Source organism: Oncorhynchus clarkii, chromosome 20 (genome assembly GCF_045791955.1).
Source record: "Oncorhynchus clarkii lewisi isolate Uvic-CL-2024 chromosome 20, UVic_Ocla_1.0, whole genome shotgun sequence".
In the NCBI taxonomy this organism is placed as follows: domain Eukaryota; kingdom Metazoa; phylum Chordata; class Actinopteri; order Salmoniformes; family Salmonidae; genus Oncorhynchus; species Oncorhynchus clarkii.
In genome coordinates, this window is record NC_092166.1 from 82,276,464 (window position 1) to 82,304,208 (window position 27,745).

At 42.0% G+C, this 27,745-nt stretch overlaps 1 protein-coding gene across 2 annotated transcripts; it reads right to left on the reverse strand.

Annotated features, from left to right (window-relative positions):
* Nucleotides 1–7,884: 7,884 nt before the first annotated feature.
* On the reverse strand, nucleotides 7,885–26,583 carry LOC139376987 (annexin A4-like). Of its 2 annotated transcripts, XR_011627979.1 has the most exons (16): nucleotides 26,497–26,583; nucleotides 20,826–21,185; nucleotides 18,928–18,959; nucleotides 18,193–18,453; nucleotides 17,915–18,002; nucleotides 17,530–17,624; nucleotides 16,013–16,126; nucleotides 15,219–15,309; nucleotides 13,886–13,965; nucleotides 12,687–12,743; nucleotides 12,417–12,510; nucleotides 11,468–11,563; nucleotides 10,557–10,615; nucleotides 9,538–9,660; nucleotides 9,147–9,313; nucleotides 8,927–9,106 (listed from the first exon to the last, which is right to left on the reverse strand). XR_011627979.1 is itself a non-coding variant. In XM_071120027.1 (15 exons), the coding sequence occupies exons 2-15, from the start codon at nucleotides 21,175–21,177 to the stop codon at nucleotides 9,254–9,256; spliced, it is 1,602 nt and encodes a 533-aa protein (XP_070976128.1). In that variant the 5' UTR covers nucleotides 21,178–21,185; nucleotides 26,497–26,583; the 3' UTR covers nucleotides 7,885–9,253. The 2 variants fall into 2 exon arrangements, 1 of the variants encoding a protein (XP_070976128.1); XM_071120027.1 differs by having other exon boundaries at nucleotides 7,885–9,313.
* Between the last annotated feature and the right edge of the window lie 1,162 nt (nucleotides 26,584–27,745).

Below are 27,745 nucleotides of genomic sequence, written 5' to 3' on the forward strand. Positions count from 1 at the left end.
GTATTTATTCTTTTGTATTTATTCTTTTTTTTCGACAGTGTGTGGGTCTCCATCTCTTCACGTATTCTTATTTGGACTCCTACACACCTGGAACACACACTATTCACTAGTGAGGATCTATGAGGTTGGAATAATACTGTGAAATTGTGAAAATTATGATCATCCTTTTTTTGTTGTTGAGAGCTGTTTGAATAGACCGCCTGTTTTGACGGAATGGATTTTCAGCCTGCTTGGTGACATCATCAGTTAATAGACCAATAAGAAAGACTTCCAAACGTCTCTGCCAATTACAGCAATTTTTCACTTTTCCCCTCCTCACCCCGACCACTCCCAGAAAAAGTATTGCCTGAGGAATTGCTTCTTTGCTCAGAAGGTAATTTTGTTTTCACTTAAAATTGTCAAAAAGATGTAAGGTACACTTAATTGTTACCCAGAAATTAGTTGATGTTGAGATAAAAACGGCTCCATTACACCTTTATAGGGGCAGTGCAGTCGATAACCTGTTATTTTTAATCATATTTCCAAACTCTGAGGTCTAAATAAAACTCTGACATTTAGAAAATGATGACCATGCCCTTTTTGTGTAAGAGCTACTTTTTTTTTTTAAGGGCCTGGAATTTCAGCCTGTTCAGGTGGGTTGGTTACATGCTCTGGAGAGGTAGCTAGTTATGCACGGCCAAAAGCAAGAGAGATTGTTCGGTACACTGGCTGCAAAGGCAGCAATTGTTTCTTTGCACTGTTTTCTATCAGAACAATCACCTCATCTGATTTGGCAAATGCACAGCACTTTTTGGCAGTGGATTTGCTAGCAGCGTCATTCATCCTGCTCCATCGGGGTTCTGTTCTGGCCCGTACATATTACATCCGGCAGAGTGAGTCCCTGCAACTTATTATGTGACTTGTTAAGTGCATTTTTACTTCTGAATTTATTTAGGCTTGCCATAAAAAAAAGGGGTTGAATACTTATTGAGTCAAGAAATGTTCAGCTTTTCATTTTTAATTAATTAAACTTAATTCCACATTGACATTATGGGGTATTTTGTAATTCCACATTGACATTATGGGGTAGTGTGTGATTCCACATTGACATTATGGGGTATTGTGTGATTCCACATTGACATTATGGGGTATTGTGTAATTCCACTTTGATATTATGGGGTATTGTGTAATTCCACATTGATATTATGGGGTATTGTGTAATTCCACTTTGATATTATGGGGTATTGTGTAATTCCACTTTGATATTATGGGGTATTGTGTAATTCCACTTTGATATTATGGGGTATTGTGTAATTCCACATTGACATTATGGGGTATTGTGTGATTCCACATTGACATTATGGGGTATTGTGTAATTCCACATTGACATTATGGGGTATTGTGTGTGGGCCAGCGACAAAAAAAAAATCACAATTTGATCCATTTTAAATTCAGGCTGTAACACAACTAAATGTGGAAAATGTCAAGGGACGGGAATCATTTCTGAAGGCACATCAGGTGGTTCACAAGTAGAATACTGTCGTGTACCAAGATAACAGCTCATCTTGCCTCAGCGAGGGCACTGAATGGACGTCACATGATCATTCGTTTCTCAGACTATGAGTAGGCTATTTCAGTGGTTCTGCTGTTTTGGGGATTGGTACAGTGTACCTTGCTCACTGCCTGTAATTATTATCTTAACATGATGAACATTTTAGGGGTGAGCTACCCCGAAGTAACAGAGCTCTGCTACTTCGAGGTATCTCACCGCCAGAGCAATGCGGTGAGAGCTCGCCAGATCTCCGGCAGTGAGATACCCCTAAGTAGCAGAGCTCTGGCGGTGAGTTACCCCTAAGTAGCAGATCCTAGACAACATATTGCATGTATGGTAATCTTTCAAAAAAATTATTAACGGCGTTTCCTGTCTGAAATACTATTCCTGTGTTTAAACAACAGCTTTGGCTAACTGCTGGTAACGTACTATAAGGCTCATCCTCCAGCCTTTCCTCTCGGAGCTGGTAACATACTATAAGGCCCAGCCTCCAGCCTTTCCTCTCGGAGCTGGTAACGTACTATAAGGCCCAGCCTCCAGCCTTTCCTCTCGGAGCTGGTAACGTACTATAAGGCCCATCCTCCAGCCTTTCCTCTCGGAGCTGGTAACGTACTATAAGGCCCAGCCTCCAGCCTTTCCTCTCGGAGCTGGTAACGTACTATAAGGCCCAGCCTCCAACCTTTCCTCTCGGAGCTGGTAACGTACTATAAGGCCCATCCTCCAGCCTTACCTCTCGGAGCTGGTAACGTACTATAAGGCCCAGCCTCCAGCCTTTCCTCTCGGAGCTGGTAGCGTACTATAAGGCCCAGCCTCCATTCTTTCCTCTCGGAGGTGGTAACGTACTATAAGGCCCATCCTCCAGCCTTTCCTCTCAGAGCTGGTAACGTACTATAAGGCCCAGCCTCCAGCCTTTCCTCTCGGAGCTGGTAGCGTACTATAAGGCCCATCCTCCAGCCTTTCCTCTCGGAGCTGGTAACGTACTATAAGGCCCAGCCTCCAGCCTTTCCTCTCGGAACTGGTAACGTACTATAAGGCCCATCCTCCAGCCTTTCCTCTCGGAGCTGGTAACGTACTATAAGGCCCAGCCTCCATTCTTTCCTCTCGGAGCTGGTAACGTACTATAAGGCCCAGCCTTTCCTCTCGGAGCTGGTAACGTACTATAAGGCCCAGCCTCCAGCCTTTCCTCTCGGAGCTGGTAGCGTACTATAAGGCCCAGCCTCCATTCTTTCCTCTCGGAGCTGGTAACGTACTATAAGGCCCAGCCTTTCCTCTCGGAGCTGGTAACGTACTATAAGGCCCAGCCTCCAGCCTTTCCTCTCGGAACTGGTAACGTACTATAAGGCTCAGCCTCTCCCCTTCCAAGGACAGCTGGCACTCAGCTGAGGACAGACGAGGCTTAGCTTCAATCAGACCCTCTCCATGTTCACCACCGTGTGTGTGTTTTGTGTGTATGTGTGAGAGAGAGAGCGTGTGTGCATGCATGTCTGTGCCTGAGTTTGTGTTTGTGTGAGCGAGAGTGCTGGGTTCAGCAGACTTAATCTTCCCCTCCGATTACAAAAGAAAATGCCAACCAGAGGTCGCCTTCAGTGGAACACAATTATCCTGCCAGAGCAAATGCAGGTGGAGTGTCATCTAGCGCAGTGTTTTGTTTAATTAATGTTTGATTACTTTATTAATCCGTTTTGGAACGTGTCTGTGATAGGGCCCTTACAGAAAAAATACATAATGTCACATGTGGAAAATCACGATTTCACATGACATTTTCACATGTTTTCCACAAGTTTCACATGTGGATGTTCACGTAATCACATAACCTTTCACGTGTGGATTCCAAGTTTCACATGATTTTGACACACATGACTACATTGTGTGTATTTATACAGTAATTATTACCTGCGTTTTGGTGCCAAGCCACCATGTCTGTGTCAGTACCGGACCTGCATTTTGGACTTTATTATATTTGTCATAGTAATTCAGGAGCGATATTAAAACAGGATATTCCCACACTGTACGTAAGTACATTTAAAACCAGATACTTAGCATATTTGGGGGAGAGATCTAAAATATGCTTTATTTGTGCCAACCGTCAGTGTAAATGTTGTACCAGTTTGTCGTTTTATGGTTACATTGATTAAGATTGAGCATGTTTTTTGACGTTGTTAATTGTGCAATCTTTATAAGAATTTGTGATAATCAAGAGCTGGACTGTTAAGAGGTTAATGTGCATTTTCCAGTAACTTAATGGTAGCTGGTTCACATAAAGTTGACATGTAATTTTCAATGACCTACTGACAACTAGTTACAAGTGGGCCATTGTAAAATCCACAGTAATTTAACAACGTACACTGCTACAACACTTCCACTGATGGTTGGCACCAATACACAGTGGTGATTTTAGCATGTACATCTTGGTGGGGCAAACTCCCCCCCAAAATGTGATGCATGCAAGCAAAGCCACTGCACAACACAATACTAAACAATTCATTAATTGCACTAAAACAGTGACAAACGGTGCCCACAAACTGTTAGGACCTACATAAAGCTGTCCCAACAGCAGAGCTTTCTTTTCAGCACCATGGAGTGAATCCTTACCTGGCTACACCTGGCTGTCAGCAGAGCCTTGTCTGGCAGCGAAAACAGTTAATTCAGCAGCGACCCATCATAGCCCTGTTTTGAGCCCCATCTGTTTAACAAAAAGAAAATGTTTTAATTACAATATATTTTTTGTTGTTGCCTGTTTTGCATGTTATTTTGGCATTAACATGTGTCACATATCAGTTTGCAATCAATGTATAAAAAAATATTGAGTTTATAAAAGCCTCATACAAACATGGTCTCTTTTTTGCTTTCTTAAGGCAGCTCCAAAAACCAGGTGTTTCAGCTCAATTATTTCTGTGGTGGAGAGGCAGCCAGTGGAAAATACAGAGCGTAGGGGTTGGTAATCTTCTGTAGTTATGCTGTGATTGGCTCAGCGTTCTGTCACTCATGGGGACACTATGTCGCTGCAAAATCTATAGGGAGCGCTAGAAAGTTCAGGCCCCTTAGAAGTGCCCATCCAAGAAGCCTCAAGGTCATTGGCCACAGATAAAACAAAGTCAAATCGCGTTATATCTACCATACCTTTGATTGGACTCATCATGTCAACATGATCATGATGCTCATTGGCCATTGGACATAAACATTACACAAAGGTTGGAAATCCCAAATTCAACAATGAGTGTTTTGGAAGGAATCAGTGGCTAACTGCGAGGGTTTAATGGTCTCTTTACCAAGCTTAAAATGATAAACATTCACATGCAACACCATGGGCCTGAAAAAGGTTGAATACATTGGTCATGCTGTCAATCCAGCATGATTTATGCTGCGTTCAAAACAACTGGGAACTGGGAAATCTCAGACTTCAGCGAGTTCAAGACATTTGGGAACTCAGAAAAAAAAAGGCCATCTGACTCGGAATTCCAAGTCGTGAACTTGGGCCTCTTTCTATAGCTCCAACCTGCAGATCACTGACGCCATGATTCAACCTTGTTTTTTTTCTCAGAATTCCTAGTTGTGTTGAAAGCATCACGCAGTCGTGGCCAAAAGTTTTGAGAATGACACAAATATTACTTTTCACAGTCTGCTGCCTCAGTTTGTATGATGGCAATTTGCATATACTCCAGAATGTTAAAAATAATTGCAAAGTCCCTCTTTGCCATGCAAATGAACTGAATCCCCCAAAAACATTTCAAGGAGAGCGGTTCAGTTGTTGTGAAGAAGGCTTCAGGGCACCCAAGAAAGTCCAGCAAGTGCCAGGACCGTCTCCTAAAGTTGATTCAGCTGCGGGATCGGGGCACCAACAGTACAGAACTTGCTCAGGAATGGCAGCAGGCAGGTGTGAGTCCATCTGCACGCACAGTGAGGCAAAGACTTTTGGAGGATGGCCTGGTGTCAAGAAGGGCAGCAAAGAAGCCACTTCTCTCCAGAAAAAACATCAGGGACAGACTGATATTCTGCAAAAGGTACAGGGATTGGACTGCTGAGGACTGGGGTAAAGTCATTTTCTCTGATGAATCCCCTTTCTGATTGTTTGGGGCATCTGGAAAAAAGCTTGTCCGGAGAAGACAAGGTGAGCGCTACCATCGGTCCTGTGTCATGCCAACAGTAAAGCATCCTAAGACCATTCATGTGTGGGGTTGCTTCTCAGCCAAGGGAGTGGGCTCACTCACAATTTTGCCTAAGAACGCAACCATGAATAAAGAATGGTACCAACACATCCTCCGAGAGCAACTTCTCCCAACCATCCAGAAACAGTTTGGTGATGAACAATGCCTTTTCCAGCATGATGGAGCACCTTTCCATAAGGCAAAATTGATAACTAAGTGGCTCGGGGAACAAAACATCAATATTTGGGGTCCATGGCCAGGAAACTCCCCAGATCCCACTGAGAATGTGTGGTCAATCCTCAACAGGCGGGTGGACAAACAAAAACCCACAAAATCTGACAAACTCCAAGCATTGATTATGCAAGAATGGGCTGCCATCAGTCAGGATGTGGCCCAGAAGTTAATTGACAGCATGCCAGGGCGGATTGCAGAGGTCTTGAAAAAGAAGGGTCAACACTGCAAGTATTGACTCTTTGCATCAACTTCATGTAATTGTCAATAAAAGCCTTTGACACTTATGAAATGCTTGTAATTATACTTCAGTGTTCCATAGTAACATCTGACAAAAAATATCTAAAGACACTGAAGCAGCAAACTTTGTGGAAATTAATATTTGTGTCATTCTCAAAACTTTTGGCCACGACTGTACATCCAGAGAATGCCAGGCTTTGTTGACAAAGTATGATGACAAAATTTGCCCACAAGAAGGACCGCGGCGCCACCTTCCTGTTCATGTGAGAACAACACACCGGAGGGTCCAAAAATGTATTGTATGCTGCTGTCTAAATTATGTAAAATCGTAGTGTGAAAAAGTAGATTTTCAGCCCGGGTTTAATATTCTAAGAGTTGATTTGGTTTGGGCCGGCACGGGTTTATGGTTTGTGCAACATTGTAACATATGTTTGAGACCAACGTGTGGCGGTGGCTGTGTGTGTGGCCGTGGCTGTGTGAGAAGCGCGCCAGTATCCAGTTTCACTTTCTATGATCACTCTCTGTTCTGATAGACATGAGCCTGCAACTCTCATCTCTCCAGCGTTGCACTTCATCATTTATTTCCTTACAGAATCATAACTGCGCAAAGGGGTCTGAAGGAACTGCAGCACCCCTACATTGAAATGTACATTTGCCAAAGTTATGGAATTACTGCTGTCCATAAATAAATTAAATCAGAATAGCCTACTACACCATCTGAAGGCCTATAATTTAGCCTCGGAGGATCAATAGCTTCTTTTTTTTATTTTATTGCCTAGCTGTGGATTGTAGCCCAATAACAAGGTAGAACCTAGTCGGGAACCCGCGGCCAATCTGTCAGTGGAAAAAACAGCATGCAGACAAAACAGGCCTTTCGCGATATTTCAAATACAATCAAGGGAAAACAAAGGTTGTAAAAGCAAATGGCTGCTGCTGAAAATAGAACACTACGCTGTACCAAAATATTAGATCGAGTTCCAAATATTGTTTTACAAAAAAGAGAGATAGGGGTTTGGAATGAGCGGACCGGCCATCACCATCAAGTGAGTTGCGCATCATTGGGTGAGTCAGTGACACTGGAAAACATATTTAGGACTATAATTTCCTCCTCATATTGTAGCCTACAATATGTCTCCACAAAACCTAGATATATTGATGGATTCAAGACAAGGTCGTTTTTGTTGATCTCAGATTCTCAGTGTCAAAGTTGCCTGCCATTTCGATCATTTGTGCTGTATTAAAAAATATTCTGCCAGTCTCCAGGCATGTAAAATGAAGTAGAATAGTATGAAATGCATTTATAAAAGGCCACATTTTCCCGAGCCCTAGGCTACTAAAAAGTCTCTCCATGTGTCCAACTTCTGTAACTTCTGTAAGTGCCTCCACTCTACTGCTCTATGCCACAACGCAAATGCGATGGTATGCATGCAACGCTTTCTTATAGAAAGGTTGGGAAACACTGGGTGGCTGCTGAATAGCACATAGTTATTGACTATGTCCGTTTTAGCTCGCTCATTAAATGTCTTCATCGAAATTACGGGTTTCCTCCTATCCGCTCATCTGTCCCTTATGCCATAATGTGTACATCTCAATTGTCAGTAGAAAGTAGAAACCACATTTCTTCAAGCAAGCCAGCTCCCCCTCCCCCTCAGGGCACTTGAAAGCGCAAACAGAATAGCACTCAGGCTATGATAATCAATGTTATGAAGCACAACAATCTCATTATTGAAACAGAAAATCATTGCCAGTCAAAATATTTTATTTTGACAGGAAGGACACCATTATAAGCCTGTGGGTGAACATTACAACAACCAAATGATTGTAAACGTTAGTTACTACATAACGGCAGCCCTTTGGGCCATTGTGATAAGTTACAAATGTGGTATTAGCATATATTTATATAATTTTCCAATTACAATGCCTCAGTGGATCCATTGTGTTCAAACTGCCGACTACTGGCATGAAATTATACTATACAGTATGTGTGCTGGCTATACAGTATATACCTATGCAATGAATTAATCCTTAAACAATATTGACAACAAATAATTACATTTTTAAGTATTGGCAAATAGTTATACAAGGACTCTACATTGAAATTATTTTAGAAATAGCAGTGAAAGATGAAATTAAAAAACAGAAATATTGACTTGCATGGAACTAAACAGCCTTCAAAATAGATGGTAAAACATTGAAAGAGTTGCATGCCATAGCGGCTTTGGGTCTGCAGCATTAAAAAAAGGCAACATTGTGTTTATATCTAGGAAACAAGCAATGGAAAATGGCCTACATTATTAGAAGGGGTCAATGAGAAGAAAGAAACACCAGCGTTGTGTGGTGATATTTAATTATCATTGGCTTTCATTCCAAATGAAACAAGTTGCTAATTTGCATAGAATATAGCAGTCAGCAATAAAGCTATAATAACCAACTTTTTAAAAATATCTTAAGTATCTAAATATCCTAAAATATTTGCACGTATTGACACAAACCCAGAAATATTCATATACATTTTGTATTTGGCAGTTAGCTAATATAATAATTTGTCAATTATAGTACTGCATTGTTTTTAAATTACATTATCCTGATCATATGAAATATGATTACACATATCACGATAAAATAAAAACTTTTGAAACTGAATCAAGACTATATAATAACAATAACGGATTGCATATGCAGCAAATAAAGTCATTATCCTACATTCGTCACCCAGCACATTATGGCGCGAGACACAAATTTGGCAAAAAAAACTACATACATCACCCAGCACATTATGGCGCGAGACACAAATTTGGCAAAAATAACTACATACACCACCCAGCACATTATGGCGCGAGACACAAATTTGGCAAAAATAACTACATACATCACAGGTTGATATAGGATCCTGTCTGTTACATTCTCATGGACTACTACACTTATAGAATTAGAATGAGTAGAACGGCCATAGCACTTATGATTCTATGGTTCTCATTCTGATTCTATGGTTCTCATTCTGATTCTATGGTTCTCATTCTGATTCTATGGTTCTCATTCTGATTCTATGGTTCTCATTCTATGGCGTCACTGTCCTGATTGATATATGGGATTCCTTCATATCTCTCTAATCACTTCCTCCACACAGCTTCAGCAGCAGCTTCTGGTAGTCCCCAGAGGTATCACCCTATCAGATGAAAAAGTAAAAAAATTAAAAGCACATACAAGTAACAGCATGTTAAAAACAGATTCATTTTCCATCAGACATACCAAGAAATTATCATTTACTTGTGAATTATTATTCAATAATTGACATAATTTTGGCAGCAATCTACCTCCATAGCATAAAAGCAGTGGATTGATTCCAACAATAGAATTTTAGCATAGTGATTATTTGTTTCAGGTACATACAGAGATGGCGGTGTACAGTGATTTCCCGTAGGTCTTCTGGTATGCCTGTCTGATGTCCAGCATGTCTACCTCGGAGCGAGTCACCATGACCCGAATCAAAGTCCTGTCCTTGGTCCCAGCCCCCTAGGGACAACACATAGCACAGACTGGTTAGTCATCAGTAAGTGCTAGGCATGAAACATGGCTTGTGGTTGCCGTCACTTTGGTGTCTAAATGTGTGTGTGTGTGTCAAAATACAATATGTCTAAAACACTATAGTGATAGAAACTACAGGACATGTCTCAGGGCTATACATGGTTAGACATTTCCATCAGCGGAGTCACAGAGTGTGTGGAGTGCGTAGGGTAAGAGCGCCCGCGGTCAGAGTAAGAGCACAGTCAGAGTGTGTGGAGTGCGTAGGGTAAGAGCGCCCGCGGTCAGAGTAAGAGCACAGTCAGAGTGTGTGGAGTACGTAGGGTAAGAGTGCCCACGTCAGAGTAAGAGCACAGTCAGTGTGTGGAGTGCGTAGGGTAAGAGTGCCCACGGTCAGAGTAAGAGCACAGTCAGTGTGTGGAGTGCGTAGGGTAAGAGTGCCCACGGTCAGAGTAAGAGCACAGTCAGAGTGTGTGGAGTGTGTAGGGTAAGAGCGCCCGCGGTCAGAGTAAGAGCACAGTCAGAGTGTGTGGAGTGCGTAGGGTAAGAGTGCCCACGTCAGAGTAAGAGCACAGTCAGAGTGTGTGGAGTGCGTAGGGTAAGAGTGCCCACGGTCAGAGTAAGAGCACAGTCAGAGTGTGTGGAGTGTGTAGGGTAAGAGTGCCCACGTCAGAGTAAGAGCACAGTCAGAGTGTGTGGAGTGTGTAGGGTAAGAGTGCCCGCGGTCAGAGTAAGAGCACAGTCAGAGTGTGTGGAGTGTGTAGGGTAAGAGTGCCCGCGGTCAGAGTAAGAGCACAGTCAGAGTGTGTGGAGTGTGTAGGGTAAGAGTGCCCGCGGTCAGAGTAAGAGCACAGTCAGATGTGAAAGAGACAGCGTTTCTTTCTTACCGCCATGGACTTGTGAAGCCTCTCTGCAAAGTATTCAGGAGTGTTCCTGATGCATTTCACTGGAACATAACAAGACAAGGCTTTAGCTCATAGAGAAGAAACAGGACTAACCTTACTAATCGGTTGAGTCACAAATGCCACCCCATTCCCTGTATAGAGCCCTATGGGTCCTGGGCAAAAGTAGTGCACTTGATAAGAAATGGGGTGCCATTTGGGATGCAGACATTGTCATATCAAACCAATTCAAATCAGATCCTCAAATCACCTGATTCAAATCAGATCCTCAAATCACCTGATTCAAATCAGATCCTCAAATCACCTGATTCAAATCAGATCCTCAAATCACCTGATTCAAATCAGATCCTCAAATCACCTGATTCAAATCAGATCCTCAAATCAGATCCTCAAATCACCTGATTCAAATCAGATCCTCAAATCACCTGATTCAAATCAGATCCTCAAATCACCTGATTCAAATCAGATCCTCAATTCACCTGATTCAAATCAGATCCTCAATTCACCTGATTCAAATCAGATCCTCAATTCACCTGATTCAAATCAGATCCTCAATTCACCTGATTCAAATCAGATCCTCAATTCACCTGATTCAAATCAGATCCTCAATCACCTGATTCTAAACATTCAACAGCTATGGGATCTCAGATCCCAAAAGTGATAGCTACTGAACTTTCCTAATAAGTCACACATTGTTCTCTCCTTGCAGTGACCAGCTGGTTATTACAGACACTGTGCTCTCCTTGCAGTGACCAGCTGGTAATTACTGACACTGTGCTCTCCTTGTAGTGACCAGCTGATAATTACTGACACTGTGCTCTCCTTGCAGTGACCAGCTGGTTATCACAGACACTGTGCTCTCCTTGCAGTGACCAGCTGGTTATTACTGAACTTACCCACAGCCACCATGCCATCCTCCACGTTTCCAGACATCTCCCTGCAGATGCTCTTCACAATGTCTCTACCACTCATCTGCTGGTACTCATTGAACACTAGCAGAAACAAGAACCATAGGGCAGGGGTTGTTATAACCTCGTCATAAGGTTGTTATAACATGCTAACGAAACCACAGGCAATGTTGTTATAACCACATGGTAAGGTTATAACTATGGGCAGGGTTGTTATAAACACGTAATATGGGTTATAATACACTAATGAGCCATAGGCAGGTTTGTTATAACCACATGGTAAGGTTATAACTATAGGCAGGGTTGTTATAACCACATGGTAAGGTTATAACTATAGGCAGGGTTGTTATGACTTCGGTTAATCACATAAATAAAGCTAATTAAATATGTTTGTAGAAATAGTGTTGAGATAATATAGACATATATAATATAGACATATACTGTACTGTCATAACAGTATACTAGTATAAGGAACTACAACCCTTTGAGAGAAACACAACTGACTTGGTAATATAAACACAGTGCAGTATGATTACCTACCTGCTATCAGGTAACACAGTATGATTACTACTGGAACACAGTATGATTACCTACCTGCTCTCAGGTAACACAATATGATTACTACTGGAACACAGTATGATTACCTACCTGCTCTCAGGTAACACAGTATGATTACTACTGGAACACAGTATGATTACCTACCTGCTCTCAGGTGGGGTCTGCTCCTGGAACACAGTATGATTACCTACCTGCTCTCAGGTGGGGTCTGCTCCTGGAACACAGTATGATTACCTACCTGCTCTCAGGTGGGGTCTGCTCCTGGAACACAGTGTGATTACCTACCTGCTCTCAGGTGGGGTCTGCTCCTGGAACACAGTATGATTACCTACCTGCTCTCAGGTGGGGTCTGCTCCTGGAACACAGTATGATTACCTACCTGCTCTCAGGTGGGGTCTGCTCCTGGAACACAGTATAGCGTTGAACTGGGACTCATCCGTCCCCACTTTGTTCTCCCCAGCAGCATACAGTTTCTAAACACACAACATAAAATGATCAGTTTCTAACACAAAGATAAAAGATAATAGATCATGCCCACTTTCTTGTTATCCTACACCCTACGGGGTACATAAACAGTATTGTGGCATCAGATACATCTTTAAAACAGTAACATTTCTATGATATTACCAGAACAAGAAACAGTGTTCACCTGAGCATCCTGTTTGGCCATGTTGATGTCCACTTGTTCCCTCTCGTCTCGATTTCCCTACAAACAGGAAGTGAATAATTGGTTTACAACAAAAAGGATTGGACAAGTCTCTAATAACACCCTATATAGTGCACTATGTTTGACCAGAGCCTTGGGACGAGTCTCATATAACACCCTATATAGTGCACTATGTTTGACCAGAGCCTTGGGACGAGTCTCATATAACACCCTATATAGTGCACTATGTTTGACCAGAGCCTTGGGACGAGTCTCATATAACACCCTATATAGTGCACTATGTTTGACCAGAGCCTTGGGACGAGTCTCATATAACACCCTATATAGTGCACTATGTTTGACCAGAGCCTTGGGACGAGTCTCATATAACACCCTATATAGTGCACTATGTTTGACCAGAGCCTTGGGACGAGTCTCATATAACACCCTATATAGTGCACTATGTTTGACCAGAGCCTTGGGACGAGTCTCATATAACACCCTATATAGTGCACTGTTTGACCAGAGCCTTGGGACGAGTCTCATATAACACCCTATATAGTGCACTACGTTTGACCAGAGCCTTGGGACGAGTCTCATATAACACCCTATATAGTGCACTACGTTTGACCAGAGCCTTGGGATGCAGATTATATTATTCCATGGGGGGGGGGGGGGGGGGTATTCTGGAAAACCCTTACAAATGATTAACAGCAGTACTGGTATCTTGGAAGGAATTTGAGGCAAGGAAACTGTAAACTTATCCTCCCCAATTGCTGTAATTTCTTCCATAAAACTCGAAATGGTATCTTTATAGTAGTTCTTACTTCCTGACTCAAGAGTGTACGTCTCAATTGGCACCCTATTACCGGGGTCCATAGGGCTCTGGTCAAAAGTAGTGCACTATGTAGGGAATAGGTTGCCATTTGGGACGTACTCTCAGAAAGGAAGTGGCTACAGTAGATGTTTATCTTGAGGGCGATAGCAGTTTAATACAAGTATTTCAGAATTGTTAAAGAAACTTAGGGACATTAATATTTGCAGCCAACAGATATCCAATGGAAACTGCAAGAGCACCAATTATGTTCAGTACTTAGGAAGTTGGCCCTAATTAAAATCAGCTTTAGCCTTCACTTTCAAAGCTCAATGATAACGATTAATAACATATCAAATCAACATATTAACAACACATCAACAGTTACCTGACAGAGGGAGACGAGGAGTCTACGGAAGTGTCCTGATGTGTCATTAATGATGGCATCCTCCAGTTTCTTACCATACTCTGAAACACAGAATTTACATGATACTCTGAAACACAGCGTTTACATCATACTCTAAAACACAGCATTTACATGATACCCTGAAACACAGCATTTACATGATACCCTGAATGAACCAACATTTCAGCCCTACCCTGAATGAACCAACATTTCAGCCCTACCCTGAATGAACCAACATTTCAGCCCTACCCTGAATGAACCAACATTTCAGCCCTACCCTGAATGAACCAACATTTCAGCCCTACCCTGAATGAAACAACATTTCAGCCCTACCCTGAATGAAACAACATTTCAGCCCTACCCTGAATGAAACAACATTTCAGCCCTACCCTGAATGAAACAACATTTCAGCCCTACCCTGAAACAACCTGCATTTCAGCCCTACCCTGAAATAACCTGCATTTCAGCCCTACCCTGAAACAACCTGCATTTCAGCCCTACCCTGAAACACAAAGCATTTCAGCCCTACCCTGAAACACAAAGCATTTCAGCCCTACCCTGAAACACAAAGCATTTCAGCCCTACCCTGAAACACAAAGCATTTCAGCCCTACCCTGAAACACAAAGCATTTCAGCCCTACCCTGAAACACAAAGCATTTCAGCCCTACCCTGAAACACAAAGCATTTCAGCCCTACCCTGAAACACAAAGCATTTCAGCCCTACCCTGAAACAACCTGCATTTCAGCCCTACCCTGAAACACAAAGCATTTCAGCCCTACCCTGAAACACAAAGCATTTCAGCCCTACCCTGAAACACAAAGCATTTCAGCCCTACCCTGAAACACAAAGCATTTCAGCCCTACCCTGAAACACAAAGCATTTCAGCCCTACCCTGAAACACAAAGCATTTCAGCCCTACCCTGAAACAACCTGCATTTCAGCCCTACCCTGAAACACAAAGCATTTCAGCCCTACCCTGAAACACAAAGCATTTCAGCCCTACCCTGAAACACAAAGCATTTCAGCCCTACCCTGAAACAACCTGCATTTCAGCCCTACCCTGAAACACAAAGCATTTCAGCCCTACCCTGAAACACAAAGCATTTCAGCCCTACCCTGAAACACAAAGCATTTCAGATCATCATAAAAGTAAAATTTGTCTTGCTGCCTTCCCAACACTCAACCGGTCAAGATGTATCAACATAGCTATGACACATTTACTTGTATGACGAACTGAGTATCAATTGAAAACGCTGTGTGTTTCAGAATATGGATGAATTACTGTGCGTTTCGGGAATAGGCCAGACACTTACCGTTTTTGTAAATTTGATTAATTTCTCTGATTTCTGCATTGGAGCGAGATGATAGGATCTCAATCAGACAGGCTTCGTCAGTACCTGCACCCTGTCCAGAGAACAAAAACAGGTTATACATGTTACACATGGGGCGGCAGGGTAGCCTAGTGGTTAGAGTGTTGGGTCCAGTAACCGAAAGGTTGCAAGTTCAAATCCCCGAGCTGACAAGGTACAAATCTGTCGTTCTGCCCCTGAACAGGCAGTTAAACCCACTGTTCCTAGGCCGTCATTGAAAATAAGAATTTGTTCTTAACTGACTTGCCTGGTTAAATAAAGGTAAAATAAATAAATAAACACATATACGAATGTTACAAGTAAAAACATTTACTAAAATCGAATGACTAAGAATCATCTTGAAGATAAGAACATTTATTGTTCAAGTATACTATGATCAAAAGCAACTTGTTCTTGATACAGTAACTACGGCTATTTTGATTTTGTACAACGTATGATGAGCAATGAACAAATCACGCCTCCAACATGCCTGACTTTTTGTCTTTTAAAAAAAAAAATTGAGCTTTTCTTTCTGTTCCTTACTGAGATGGCTCACTAAAAGAGACCCCAAAGAAAAGGTGCCTGCTATAAAGACAATCTGGGTTGTGTTCAGTAGGAAGAAAACGTTTAAAAAAAACAGTCCTAAGTGGGGTGGTTACTATCAGAACTTGTCCAATAATATAAGAACTTCTAATGAACATGACCCCCCCCCCCCCCCCCCCCCGGTGTAGAGAATAATGAATAAAAGCCCAACTAACCGCTATGGCTTCTTTGAGTTGAGATGTATCAAACTTGGCTGGCGTCTGCAACATGGCAATAGCCAGCTTCTCAAAGTTCCCAGTCAGCTCAGACTTTAGATCATGGAATAAATCCTGTGAAATAGAAGATTTCCGTAAGAGGTCACTCAAGATACAGTGTGTATAAGTGCCCTAAAAATGGCACCCTATTTCCCTTTATAGTGCAATACTTTTAACCAGAGCCTTGAGCAAGGCACTTCCCACAACAACTGCTCCATGGCGCCCAGTGTGGCAGTCCACTGCTATATCCTGAATACATAAATATATACACTACCGTTCAAAAAATTTGGGGTCACTTAGAAATGTCCTCGTTTTTGAAAGAAAAGCAAGCATTTTTGTCCATTAAAATAAGATCAAATTGATCAGAAATACAGTGTAGACATTGTTAATGTTGTAAATGACTATTGTAGCTGGAAACGGCAGATTTTTTATGGAATATCTACATAGGCGTACAGAGGCCCATTATCAGCAACCATCACTCCTGTGTTCCAATGGCATGTTGTGTTAGCTAATCCAAGTTTATCATTTTAAATGGCTAGTTGATCTTTAGAAAACCATTTCGCAATTATGTTAGCACAGCTGAAAACTGTTGTCCTGATTAAAGAAGCAATAAAACTGGCCTTCTTTAGACTAGTTGAGTATCTGGAGAATTAGCATTTTGGGTTCAATTGCAGGCTCAAAATGGCCAGAAACAAAGAACTTTCTTCTGAAACTCGTCAGTCTTTTCTTGTTCTGAGAAATTAAGACTATTCCATGCAAGAAATTGCCAAGAAACTGAAGATCTCGTACAACGCTGTGTACTACTCCCTTCACAGAACAGCACAAACTGGCTCAAACCAGAATAGAAAGAGGAGTGAGAGGCCCCGGTGCACAATTGAGCAAGAGGACAAGTACATTAGAGTGTTTAGAAAAAAAGAAAAAAAACAGACACCTCACAAGTCCTCAACTGGCAGCTTCATTAAATAGTACATGCAAAACACCAGTCTCAACGTCAACAGTGAAGAGGCGACTCCGGGATGCTGGCCTTCTAGGCAGAGTTGTAAAGAAAAAGCCGGATCTCAGACCGGCCAATAAAAATAAAATATTAAGATGGGTAAAAGAACACAGACACTGGACAGAGGAACTCTGCCTAGAAGGCCAGCATCCTGGAGTCGCCTCTTCACTGTTGACGTTGAGACTGGTGTTTTGCGTGTACTATGTAGATATTCTCATTACAAATCATCCGTTTCCAGCTACAATAGTCATTTACAACATGAACAATGTCTACACTGTATTTCTGATCAATTTGATGTTATTTTAAAATGGACAACCCCAAACTTTTGAACGGTAGTGTATGTATGTCTTTCAGAGGGGGTTAGGATAAAGCGGAATTTCCTTTGTCCAATTGGATGAATAATAAAGTGATCTTTATCTGGTGTTCGTTGAACTCCAACAATACAGGAAAGCACACAAGGTCATTACTGTAGTGTAAACCTCACCTTCCCATAAGTGGTTTTGTAGGCTGCAACCATTGGAACCCTCTGCTTGTTTGAGCGGCTCCCGAGAATCTCAATTATAGCTGCCTCATCCGTGCCTGTTGAAAATAAATCTATTAATATTATTGTTACCAGTTTAACTGAGAGTAAATTGAATGTGTATCACTAAATAATATGTTCTTAATTGTAGAATTTCTACACATGCAAATCTAGCCATAGAAAGTTTTTTTCTATAGAAGATTTACAGAATCAAATAAAATAACTTAATTATTTTTCCAGAAGAAACTTCAGTTAAATAACGTGTTATTAGATTTGTACTAAATCTCATTAACTCCTACATACATATATACATGATTTAAGTGAATGTGTGTAATGATGAAGTACTGACCAAAGCCCTTCATGGCCTTGCGGAGGACTTCCACATCCCTCAGAGGGTCAGCGCCTGGATAGTCCTTAATAACACCCCTATAGCCTCTCTAATGACAAATACAAGCAAATACTGAAACTGAAAAATAGAAATACTGAAACTGAAGAATTTAAATACTGAAACAAGGAAACACTTTGTAAAGTATATTAGGAAATTAAAAAACCTATGTAAATAAATGTAACACTGAGTAATTGGTTGAGGATTTCACGTTAAAGACAACAACATATAGAGATTCTCACGTTGATGGCAGGTGAATAAGGAGTAGCAGGAACACCACCTCCATATCCTGGCATGGAAGGGTTGGTGGCCGGGGCACCACCAGGGTAGCCAGGCATGGGCTGCTGTCCTGGGGCAGGACCGCCCGGGTACCCCTGGGGTTGACCTGGGGCAGGACCGCCTGGGTACCCCTGGGGTTGACCTGGGGCAGGACCGCCTGGGTACCCCTGGGGTTGACCTGGGGCAGGACAGCCTGGGTACCCCTGGGGCATACCTCCACCTGGCTGGAGGAAAAGGGGAGCTTGAAGAGCATGAAGGTACTAGGGATAGAGGAGTGAGCATGCAGGTACTAGGGATAGAGGAGTGAGCATGCAGGTACTAGGGATAGAGGAGTGAGCATGCAGGTAATAGGGATAGAGGAGTGAGCATGAAGGTACTAGGGATAGAGGAGTGAGCATGCAGGTACTAGGGATAGAGGAGTGAGCATGCAGGTACTAGGGATAGAGGAGTGAGCATGCGGGTCTGGGCAGAAGAGATGTGGTCGTTGTTTGTCTGTAAGTTTGTATCTGGTGTTGGGGAAAAAAACTGCAAACTGAAATATATCTATATTTTTTTAAGGAATTAGGGTGCTATTTGAGACGTATAACAGACTCCACGTGTTACAGGGAGTGGAGATGACGTGGTAGATGGAGCCAGCTGTTTTAGAGGCTGTATGTTGGTAATGACTAGCTTGGTGTAAAATAATAAGTTATATTTACCATTCCACCAGCAGGGGCTCCACCCCAACCACCTGGAGAACAAGCACAGCGAGTGGAGCATCTTTTAGTAGGTTTTAAATACAAAAAAACACAGGATAACTTCAAATATGGATCGTTTATCCAGTTCAGTGCTTTTTGAGAACATTTTCATTTTAACATTCTATAATAAAAAGCACATGTTCGACTTAATGAGATAAAAAAACACATTTTCCCATCCGAAGAGATTCAATTATAAAAAATGTAAAAAAATAAGATAGTAAATGCCAGATAAATTAACAGGGTTGAACGCAACTTAAATAAGCCATAAATACAATTGAGACGAGGGGGAATGGAATATTCGTGTGTGCAACAGGGAGTGGCAATTGAATGAAAACTTCACATGTGGAGAGGCGTTCAAACACTTGAGTAGCCTGTCTATCTATGGAGAACGGGTTTGACGTGTTTTGCTGAAGCCGCTCAGTTTTCCACCACAAAACACCAGAACATGACCAGAAATAGAAGAACCAGATCACCTGCTTTTAAACTAGGATTTAGATGTTCAATGTTTATTTTGAAAAAAATAGTTTTTTTTTTTTTTTTTTGAATTTTACCCCCTTTTTCTCCCCAATTTCGTAGTATCCAATTGTTGTAGTAGCTACTATCTTGGTTCATCGCTACAACTCCCGTACGGGCTCGGGAGAGACGAAGGTTGAAAGTCATGCGTCCTCCGATACACAACCCAACCAAGCCGCTGCTTCTTTAACATAGCGCACATCCAACCCGGAAGCCAGCCGCACCAATGCGCCGGAGGCTACACCGTGCACCTGGCCACCTTGGCTAGCGTACACTGCGCCCAGCCCGCCACAGGAGTCGCTGGTGCGCGATGAGACAAGGACACCCCTACCGACCAAGCCCTCCCTAACCCGGGCGACGCTAGGCCAATTGTGCGTCGCCCCACGGACCTCCCGGTCGCGGCCGGTTACGACAGAGCCTGGGCGCGAACCCAGGACTCTGATGGCACAGCTGGCGCTGCAGTACAGCGCCCTTAACCACTGCGCCACCCGGGAGGCCTAATAGTTTTTTTTTTTAAAGGATTTTTTTTGTACCATATTAACAAGAGTCCAGTTCATGTAACAGGTTTGACCTTAAAATGAGGGACAGATAAATAAATAATCATCTTCAGAAATGAAGAAATCAAAAAAAATAACTAGGGCTTTACAATGATGGTGAAACTTAAAGAGAAAATGTTATGGTTAAAATCTCTCTAGAAATCAAGAGGGACACGTCAAAATGAAAATTGCACACTACGTAACATATGTGCACCTCTCTCTCTTTCTCTCCCCCTGTCACTCAAATGATTAGGGGTTGAAGCTCATTGGTTGAACTCTAATTGCTAGGGGGCTGGCCCATGTGAGGGAAAAATGTAGGGAAAATAGCCCAGTACTGTTTCCAGAAAAACGAAGGATTTTGTGGCCAATTGAGGTAAAACAATAATTCTGCTCATACAATTATGCATGCCTCAACACTGAGTAACCGCCACAGTTCCAGAGCACATCTTTAAAAGGCACTTCATTTAACAGGTGTTTAAAATTCAATATGGGTGCAACATTTTGTATTTAAAATATCAGGGACACGAACGTCACTCTCTTCATAGAACAACACATATACTGGACATTTGAATTTTAAAATGTATCCTAAACCAGTGTGTGTCAAGGTCACAGACCAGGGTCTCATCTCAGATGTCCTGTATACTAAAAAAACAAAAACACAACAAGCACACATTTGCACGACCATGAAAGCAAATAGCAATAGCCTTAGAGTTGAGATGTGCCGGAGTTACTTAAAGGAATCTTTGGAATGGGGTGCTTATCTAGGTAATCGGGTAATCCAAAAATGCAATATATTAGCAATACCCTTACCTTGTGCTGGAGGCATGGAAGGATAGCCTCCGGCCTGGGGAGGGAAGCCTCCCCCCTGAGGGAAACCTCCACCTGGTTGAGGATAACCACCAGCCTGCTGGGAAGGATAGCCCCCGGCTTGGGGCGGGTAACCCCCGGCTTGGGGCGGGTAGCCCCCGGCCTGAGGTGGGTAGCCTCCAGCCTGAGGCGGGTAGCCTCCAGCCTGAGGCGGGTAGCCTCCAGCCTGTGGCGGGTAGCCCCCAGCCTGTGGCGGGTAGCCTCCAGCTTGGGGGGGATATGCACCTGGTTGTGGGGGGTAGCCACCTGTCTGGTTAGGGTAGCCACCGGAGGGAGGGTAACCAGGATAACTCATCTTTGGGACTTGAAAGAAAGAAAGCATAAGAAGTTAAGGCGTAAGTATTTAAAAAACATATTTTAATGAGATACATATACATTTATGAGATACATATATATATATACACATTGAGTGTACAAAACATTATGAGCACCTGCTCTTTCCATGACATAGACTGACTAAGTGAATCCAGGTGAAAGCTATGATCCCTTATAGTCACTTGTTAAATCCACTTCAAATCAGTGTAGATGAAGGGGAGGAGACAGGTTAAAGAAATATTTTTAAGCCTTGAGACCATTGAGACATGGATTGTGTATGTGTGTCTTTCAGAGGGTGAATGGACAAGACAAAAGACCGAAGTGCCTTTGAACAGGGTATGGTAGAATGTGCCAGGCACACCGGTTTGTGTGTGTCAAGAACTGCAACGGTTTTTCACACTCAACAGCATCCCGTGTGTATCAAGAATGGTCCACCACCCAAAGGACATCCAGCCAACTTGACACAACTGTGGGAAGCATTGGAGTCAACATGGGCCAGCATCCCTGTGGAACACTTTCGACACCTTGTAGAGTTCATGACCAGACGAATTGAGGCTATTTTGAGGGCAAACGGGGGTGCAACTAATGTTTTGTACACTCAGTGTGTGTGTGTGTGTGTGTGTGTGTGTATACACACAGTGTACAAATAACATATAGGGCCGGTTTCCCAGACACAGATTGAGCCTGGTCCTGTAGAATCTCCATTGAAAGTGCTTTTTAGTCCGGGACTAGGTTTAACCTCTGTTAACCTCCACAGAGTTGATTGAACTACAATTTTAAAACAGTTTTGGTCGAATGGCCTTCATCACCTGAACAAACAACAAACCCTGAAATAAAAGCATGCACTGGTTCATCATAACAGTCAGTGGACACTAGAGAAGAGATCACCTACACCTCGCTACAGCCCCATAGTCTTTTCCTTTGTTTCAACGTGTAAACCCACAAATAAAATGATAGACTATTTACTATAGCTAAATGCATAAATGCCTGCACGTGCGGAAAAGTATTGCTTGTGTCCAACATAATAGAATATACAGTCGCTAATGAAAGTCTACAAATCCCCTTTTGCTAAATCTTCAAATTTTGCTGCCTTAACATTTAATCCAGGAGAATAATAAATAACCTATTCCACATTTTCAATAAACACAAACTATAAACACAAAGATGACGTGTTGATTACGTATGTCTTCACATCGGCAGAGGTAGTACTTGATACAGGAGAATCTTTGGTAGCCATTACAGCTGTGAATTAAGAGTTTACTTTGCACAACTCTCAGTGCAACATTTATTTATTTGTTTTTAGTTGGGCTGTAAGGACGTGACATCATACATACCCTCACTAAAGGATCAGCTGAGGTATAATAACTGGAGAAACGCGCTGACCAAAACTCTGATCAAACAATAGTGTAAAGCAGGGGTAGGCAATCATGGCCCTGGAGGACTCCAGACACTTCATGTTTTCCATATAACAGACCTGAAGACCAGGTGTGCTGAATTTAGCCAATCACTGAACTAATCAATTAACTCAGATGATCAGGTGTGGTGACTAGTTGAAACAAAATGCTGAAGTACCGGAGATACTCCACAAACATGGTTGTCTACCCCTGGTATAAAGGCATAGTTCCCATTCGGCTAAAAATATCCTGAAAGTATATTACAGAAGTAAAATATCCTGGAAAATGAGGACTCGGTGAACTATGTGGAAGTACCATGGATGGATGAAAGATAATGACTCTGGGTTCAATTGAACGAACGGGATACTATTACAACCTATTGACCAGTAATTCCATCACCAGGGGCCAAATCCACAAAGCGTCTCAGAGTAGAAAATCAGTCATAAGTGCTGAGAATAAAGACATTTAACTCCTGCTCTTATGGGTAAAAAATAAAGACATTTAACTCCTGCTCTTATGGGTAAAAATAAAGACATTTAACTCCTGCTCTTATGGGTAAAAATAAAGACATTTAACTCCTGCTCTTATGGGTAAAAAATAAAGACATTTAACTCCTGCTCTTATGGGTAAAAATAAAGACATTTAACTCCTGCTCTTATGGGTAAAAAATAAAGACATTTAACTCCTGCTCTTATGGGTAAAAATAAAGACATTTAACTCCTGCTCTTATGGGTAAAAATTAAGACGTTTAACTCCTGCTCTTATGGGTAAAAATAAAAGCTATGCATGAAGCCTTGAGTCATAACTAAAGTGTCATTATTGTCATATTTTGGTCATTGATCTACACAAAATATTCCATCATGTCAAAGTGGAAAGAAAATTCTACAAATTAACATTTAACAACTAAAATATAGTTGGTGCATAAGTATTCACCCCCTTCGTTGAGGCAAGGATTAGTTCAGATGTAAGATTTGGCTTAACAAACGACAAAGTTATATGGACTCACTGGGTGTGAAATAGTAATAATGATGAATGCCTACCACTTCCTCTGTCCCTCATACATACATATTTTAGTTCCCTCAGTCAAGTAGTGCATTTCTTTTTCAAATTTTTTAAATTTGACCCCCTTTTCTCCCCAATTTCATGGTATCCAATTGTTAGTAGTTACTATTTTGTCTCATCGCTACAACTCCCGTACGGGCTCGGGAGAGACGAAGGTCGAAAGCCATGCGTCCTCCGAAACACAACCCAACCAAGTCGCACTGCTTCTTAACACAGCGCGCATCCAACCCGGAAGCCAGCTGCACCAATGTGTCGGAGGAAACACCGTGCACCTGTTCACCTGGTTAGCGTGCACTGCGCCCGGCCCGCCACAGGAGTCGCTGGTGCGCGATGAGACAAGGATATCCCTACCGGCCAAACCCTCCCTAACCCGGACGACGCTAGGCCAATTGTGCGTCGCCCCACGGACTTCCCGGTCGCGGCCGGCTGTGACAGAGCCTGGGCGCGAACCCAGAGTCTCTGGTGGCACAGCCCTAGACCACTGCCCCACCCGGGAGGCAAGTAGTGCATTTCAAACACCATGTTGTGCTGCTGCCATGTTGTGTTGCTACCATGTGTTGTCATGTTGTGTTGCTACCATGTGTTGTCATGTTGTGTTGCTACCATGTGTTGTCATGTTGTGTTGCTACCATGTTGTGTTGCCGTGTTGTGTTGCTACCATGCTGTGTTGTCATACGTTGCTGCCATGCTGTGTTGTCATGCGTTGCTGCCATGCTGTGTTGTCATGCGTTGCTGCCATGCTGTGTTGTCATGCGTTGCTGCCATGCTATGTTGTTGTTTTAGGTCTCTCTTTATGTAGTGTTGTGTTGTCTATCCTGTTGTGGTGTGTGTTTTGTCCTATATATATATATATTTTTTTTTTTTCTTTCTTTTTTTTAATTCATTTATATTTTTAATCCCAGCCCCCGTCCCCGCAGGAGGCCTTTTGGTAGGCCGTCATTGTAAATAAGAATTTGTTCTTAACTGACTTGCCTAGTTAAATAAAGGTTTAAATAAAAACAATAATAACAAATCAGACATTGAATATCTCTTTAAGCATGGTCAAGTTAATAATTATGTTGCGGATTATGTATTAAACCACCCAGATACATCAAAGATGCAGGAGTCCTTCTGAACTGAGCTGCAGGACAGGAAGGAAACTGCTCAGGGGTGTCACCATGAGGCCATTGGTCATTTTAAAGCAGCTACAGAGTTCAATGGCTGTGATGGGAGAAAACTGAGGATGGATCAACAACATCGTAGTGACTCCACAATAATGACCTAAATGACAGAGTGAAAAGAAGAATACGAATATACAGAATAAAAATATTCCAAAACACATTTTTTTTCCCCTTCGGTGTGTGTACTTCACTGCATTTATATTTGGGATATCGCTTTTCAACAGTAAAAGTAAAATGGCCGGAGGACGTCTTTAACATAATGTTAAAACCTACTCTGAGCTGGGAGTTTTTTTGTTGTCTTAAAACAGGTTTACATCAGCACTCCTCCTTTGAGACGCTCCTCGGACTGGTTAACCCAGACTGAGCAATTTAACAAGTAACATATGAAGGGCGACTGGGTGTCCCCTACCCTACAGCACGCCCTCTCGCATCGTCACACATTCCAGCATCTCCATGGAATCTAACCTAAACATCGATTTATCGGAATAAACAGACCAGTACAGCCTAAAGCAAAGATTAAGGTGCCGTTGCCCTGCTCTGTCATCGACTGACATATTTCTACAACATATGGGGCGTGTTCCTCTGTCCAGGCGTTGCTGATGCCTGCCATATTTTACAACGCCTGGATTGCTATTTTACATACCATCTAACCACATTATACGTTAAAACAGGCCGTCGATGACATGGCACACAACAATTTGAGCAGGGTAACGCAACTACGACGTGGTTATGGTGCTTTCACGACAACTGGGAACTTTCGGCAAAAAAACGGACGGAAAGTCAGAGCTCTAGAAATATGCCCAAGTTTTGAATCCCCCCCACCCCAGAGTTCCCAGTTGTCTTGAACACACTGAAGTCAGAAGTGGGATATTTCCCGAGTTCCCCGTTGTTTTGAACGTGGCATCTGCTAATACCTAAAAATACCTATCCAGGCCGTTGTAAGATCTGTCAGGGTGCAGCAACGCCCGGGCAGAGGAACGCCCCATAAGGACACTCATTGCTCCAGAACTAGCTTCGAACACAAGAAATGTATCCGTCAATAGGCTCCTTTGATTTGAACGCTACAAAATAACACCACAACGCTAGTAATGTCCTACTCCAGTAAAACAACGTAATTAAGGCTACATTAGGAGTGCTACAATGTAACCTTCCAGCCAACCAGAATCCGTGGTCTCACATGTTTCGTGTAAAACACATGCTGAAAAAACATTAATAATAATATGAATATATATACTAGGCTACACTGAAGCTGTTACATAATATTACAATCTAGCCTTCCAAGATGTCACATTGTGGCTAATTACACATCCTTGAATTTGAGACAAAATGGCAGTTTGAGATTAAGGTACTTTAGAGCGTACTTAAAATCTGGTCGATCTGCCCTTAATGCAGGATAGTAATAATAAGAAAACAATTGTAGACTACTAAATTATAACAATTAAACCGTGACCAATAACTAAACCCAGGATCGTTCACAAATAAGAGCGATTTTAAATGGCGATTGTTAGATGTTGTAACGAGATGCGGATATGCGAACGGCTTCACATACGTTATATAAATAAAGACACTCAGAAGCTTAAACCTGCACACAATTCTAGGACATGTCGAGTTGGCTTAGATCTGTATAAAACCTAACATTGAAGAATTATAACCCTTTTCAAAGCAAAATAAATTGTGTCTTACTTGTTTCTGACTCTCGGGAATGTTGAAGGGAAGCGATTTGAATCAGGAAGAGTTTAAAGATGGTTGCGCAGTGTAGTTGTGGGTGGGTTCTGTTCCTGATTTCAGCCTTGTTTCCACCAGAGGTTTCCACTGTGTTGGCAACAACCTTTGCATAGAACAAACAGTCAAGTCATTCACTTTGAGTCAAATACAACAACAACAAAAAAATGCTTTGAAAGGTTTATAGTCTAATCACAGTCTAGACATGAATCTGTCTATAGTCTTAATTTTAATGTATGCCTATAGAGGCCTTATGTTTCAGTATTTTGAAATGTAAATTAATAAGTAGGCCTTGCAGTACAGAAATTGTCAGACACAGTTAGGTCTAATGACCTATGAATTGCATGTATTTTCTTTGGGATTTATTGAAACAAATATGGATATGTCGGTTCACACAGTGACTTAGATATGTTAACTTAGAAGTAGCCTATTTAAGAAACAGAATACACCATCCTTAGCAAACAACACGTTTTAAGTTGTGATGTTCGACAGTATTGCATTGCAGTGAATGGAGTGGGCGGAGAACGGAGCCAGCACCAGTTGGCCAGCACAAAACCAATTTAAATTATACAGACTCTTAATGAGTAACTCCAATAACAAATGGTATTTATACATTTTTATTGGTTAGTATATTTATTTAAATAATACACACTAGCTTTTCAACATACCAGTATTTGTTAAAACGTATCATAAATGCTGGTATAAACAATAAAATATTACAAATAAATGTACATCCAATTCCCACCGTGGTCAGTCCATGTCAAGCAAAGAGACAGGTGTTCTTAATGTTTTGTCTACTCAGTGTATATTCCCAAAGATTACTATGTCTTTACAAGTGGAATTATGTTTTGAGGGCGGGGAAAAAAAATCTGTGATTGTGCTGCCAGCGTAATATCCTCCTGCAAGGAGAATGTTAAATGTCTGGCGTTGTCTTGGTTACCTCTGTACACATCACATTTTAGTCGTCAAATACAACAGGTTACACTTTACAGTGAAATGCTTACTTAGAGGCCTTTATTAGTTTTATTTTATTAGTTTTAAGAAAAAGAAGGGTTAACTAAAAAAAAAAGAAGAAAATAAAAGTAACAAATAATTAAACAGCAGGAGTAACATAACAATAGAGAGGCTATATACAGGGGGTACCGGTACAGAGTCAATGTGGAGGCTATATACAGGGGGGGACTGGTACAGAGTCAATGTGGAGGCTATA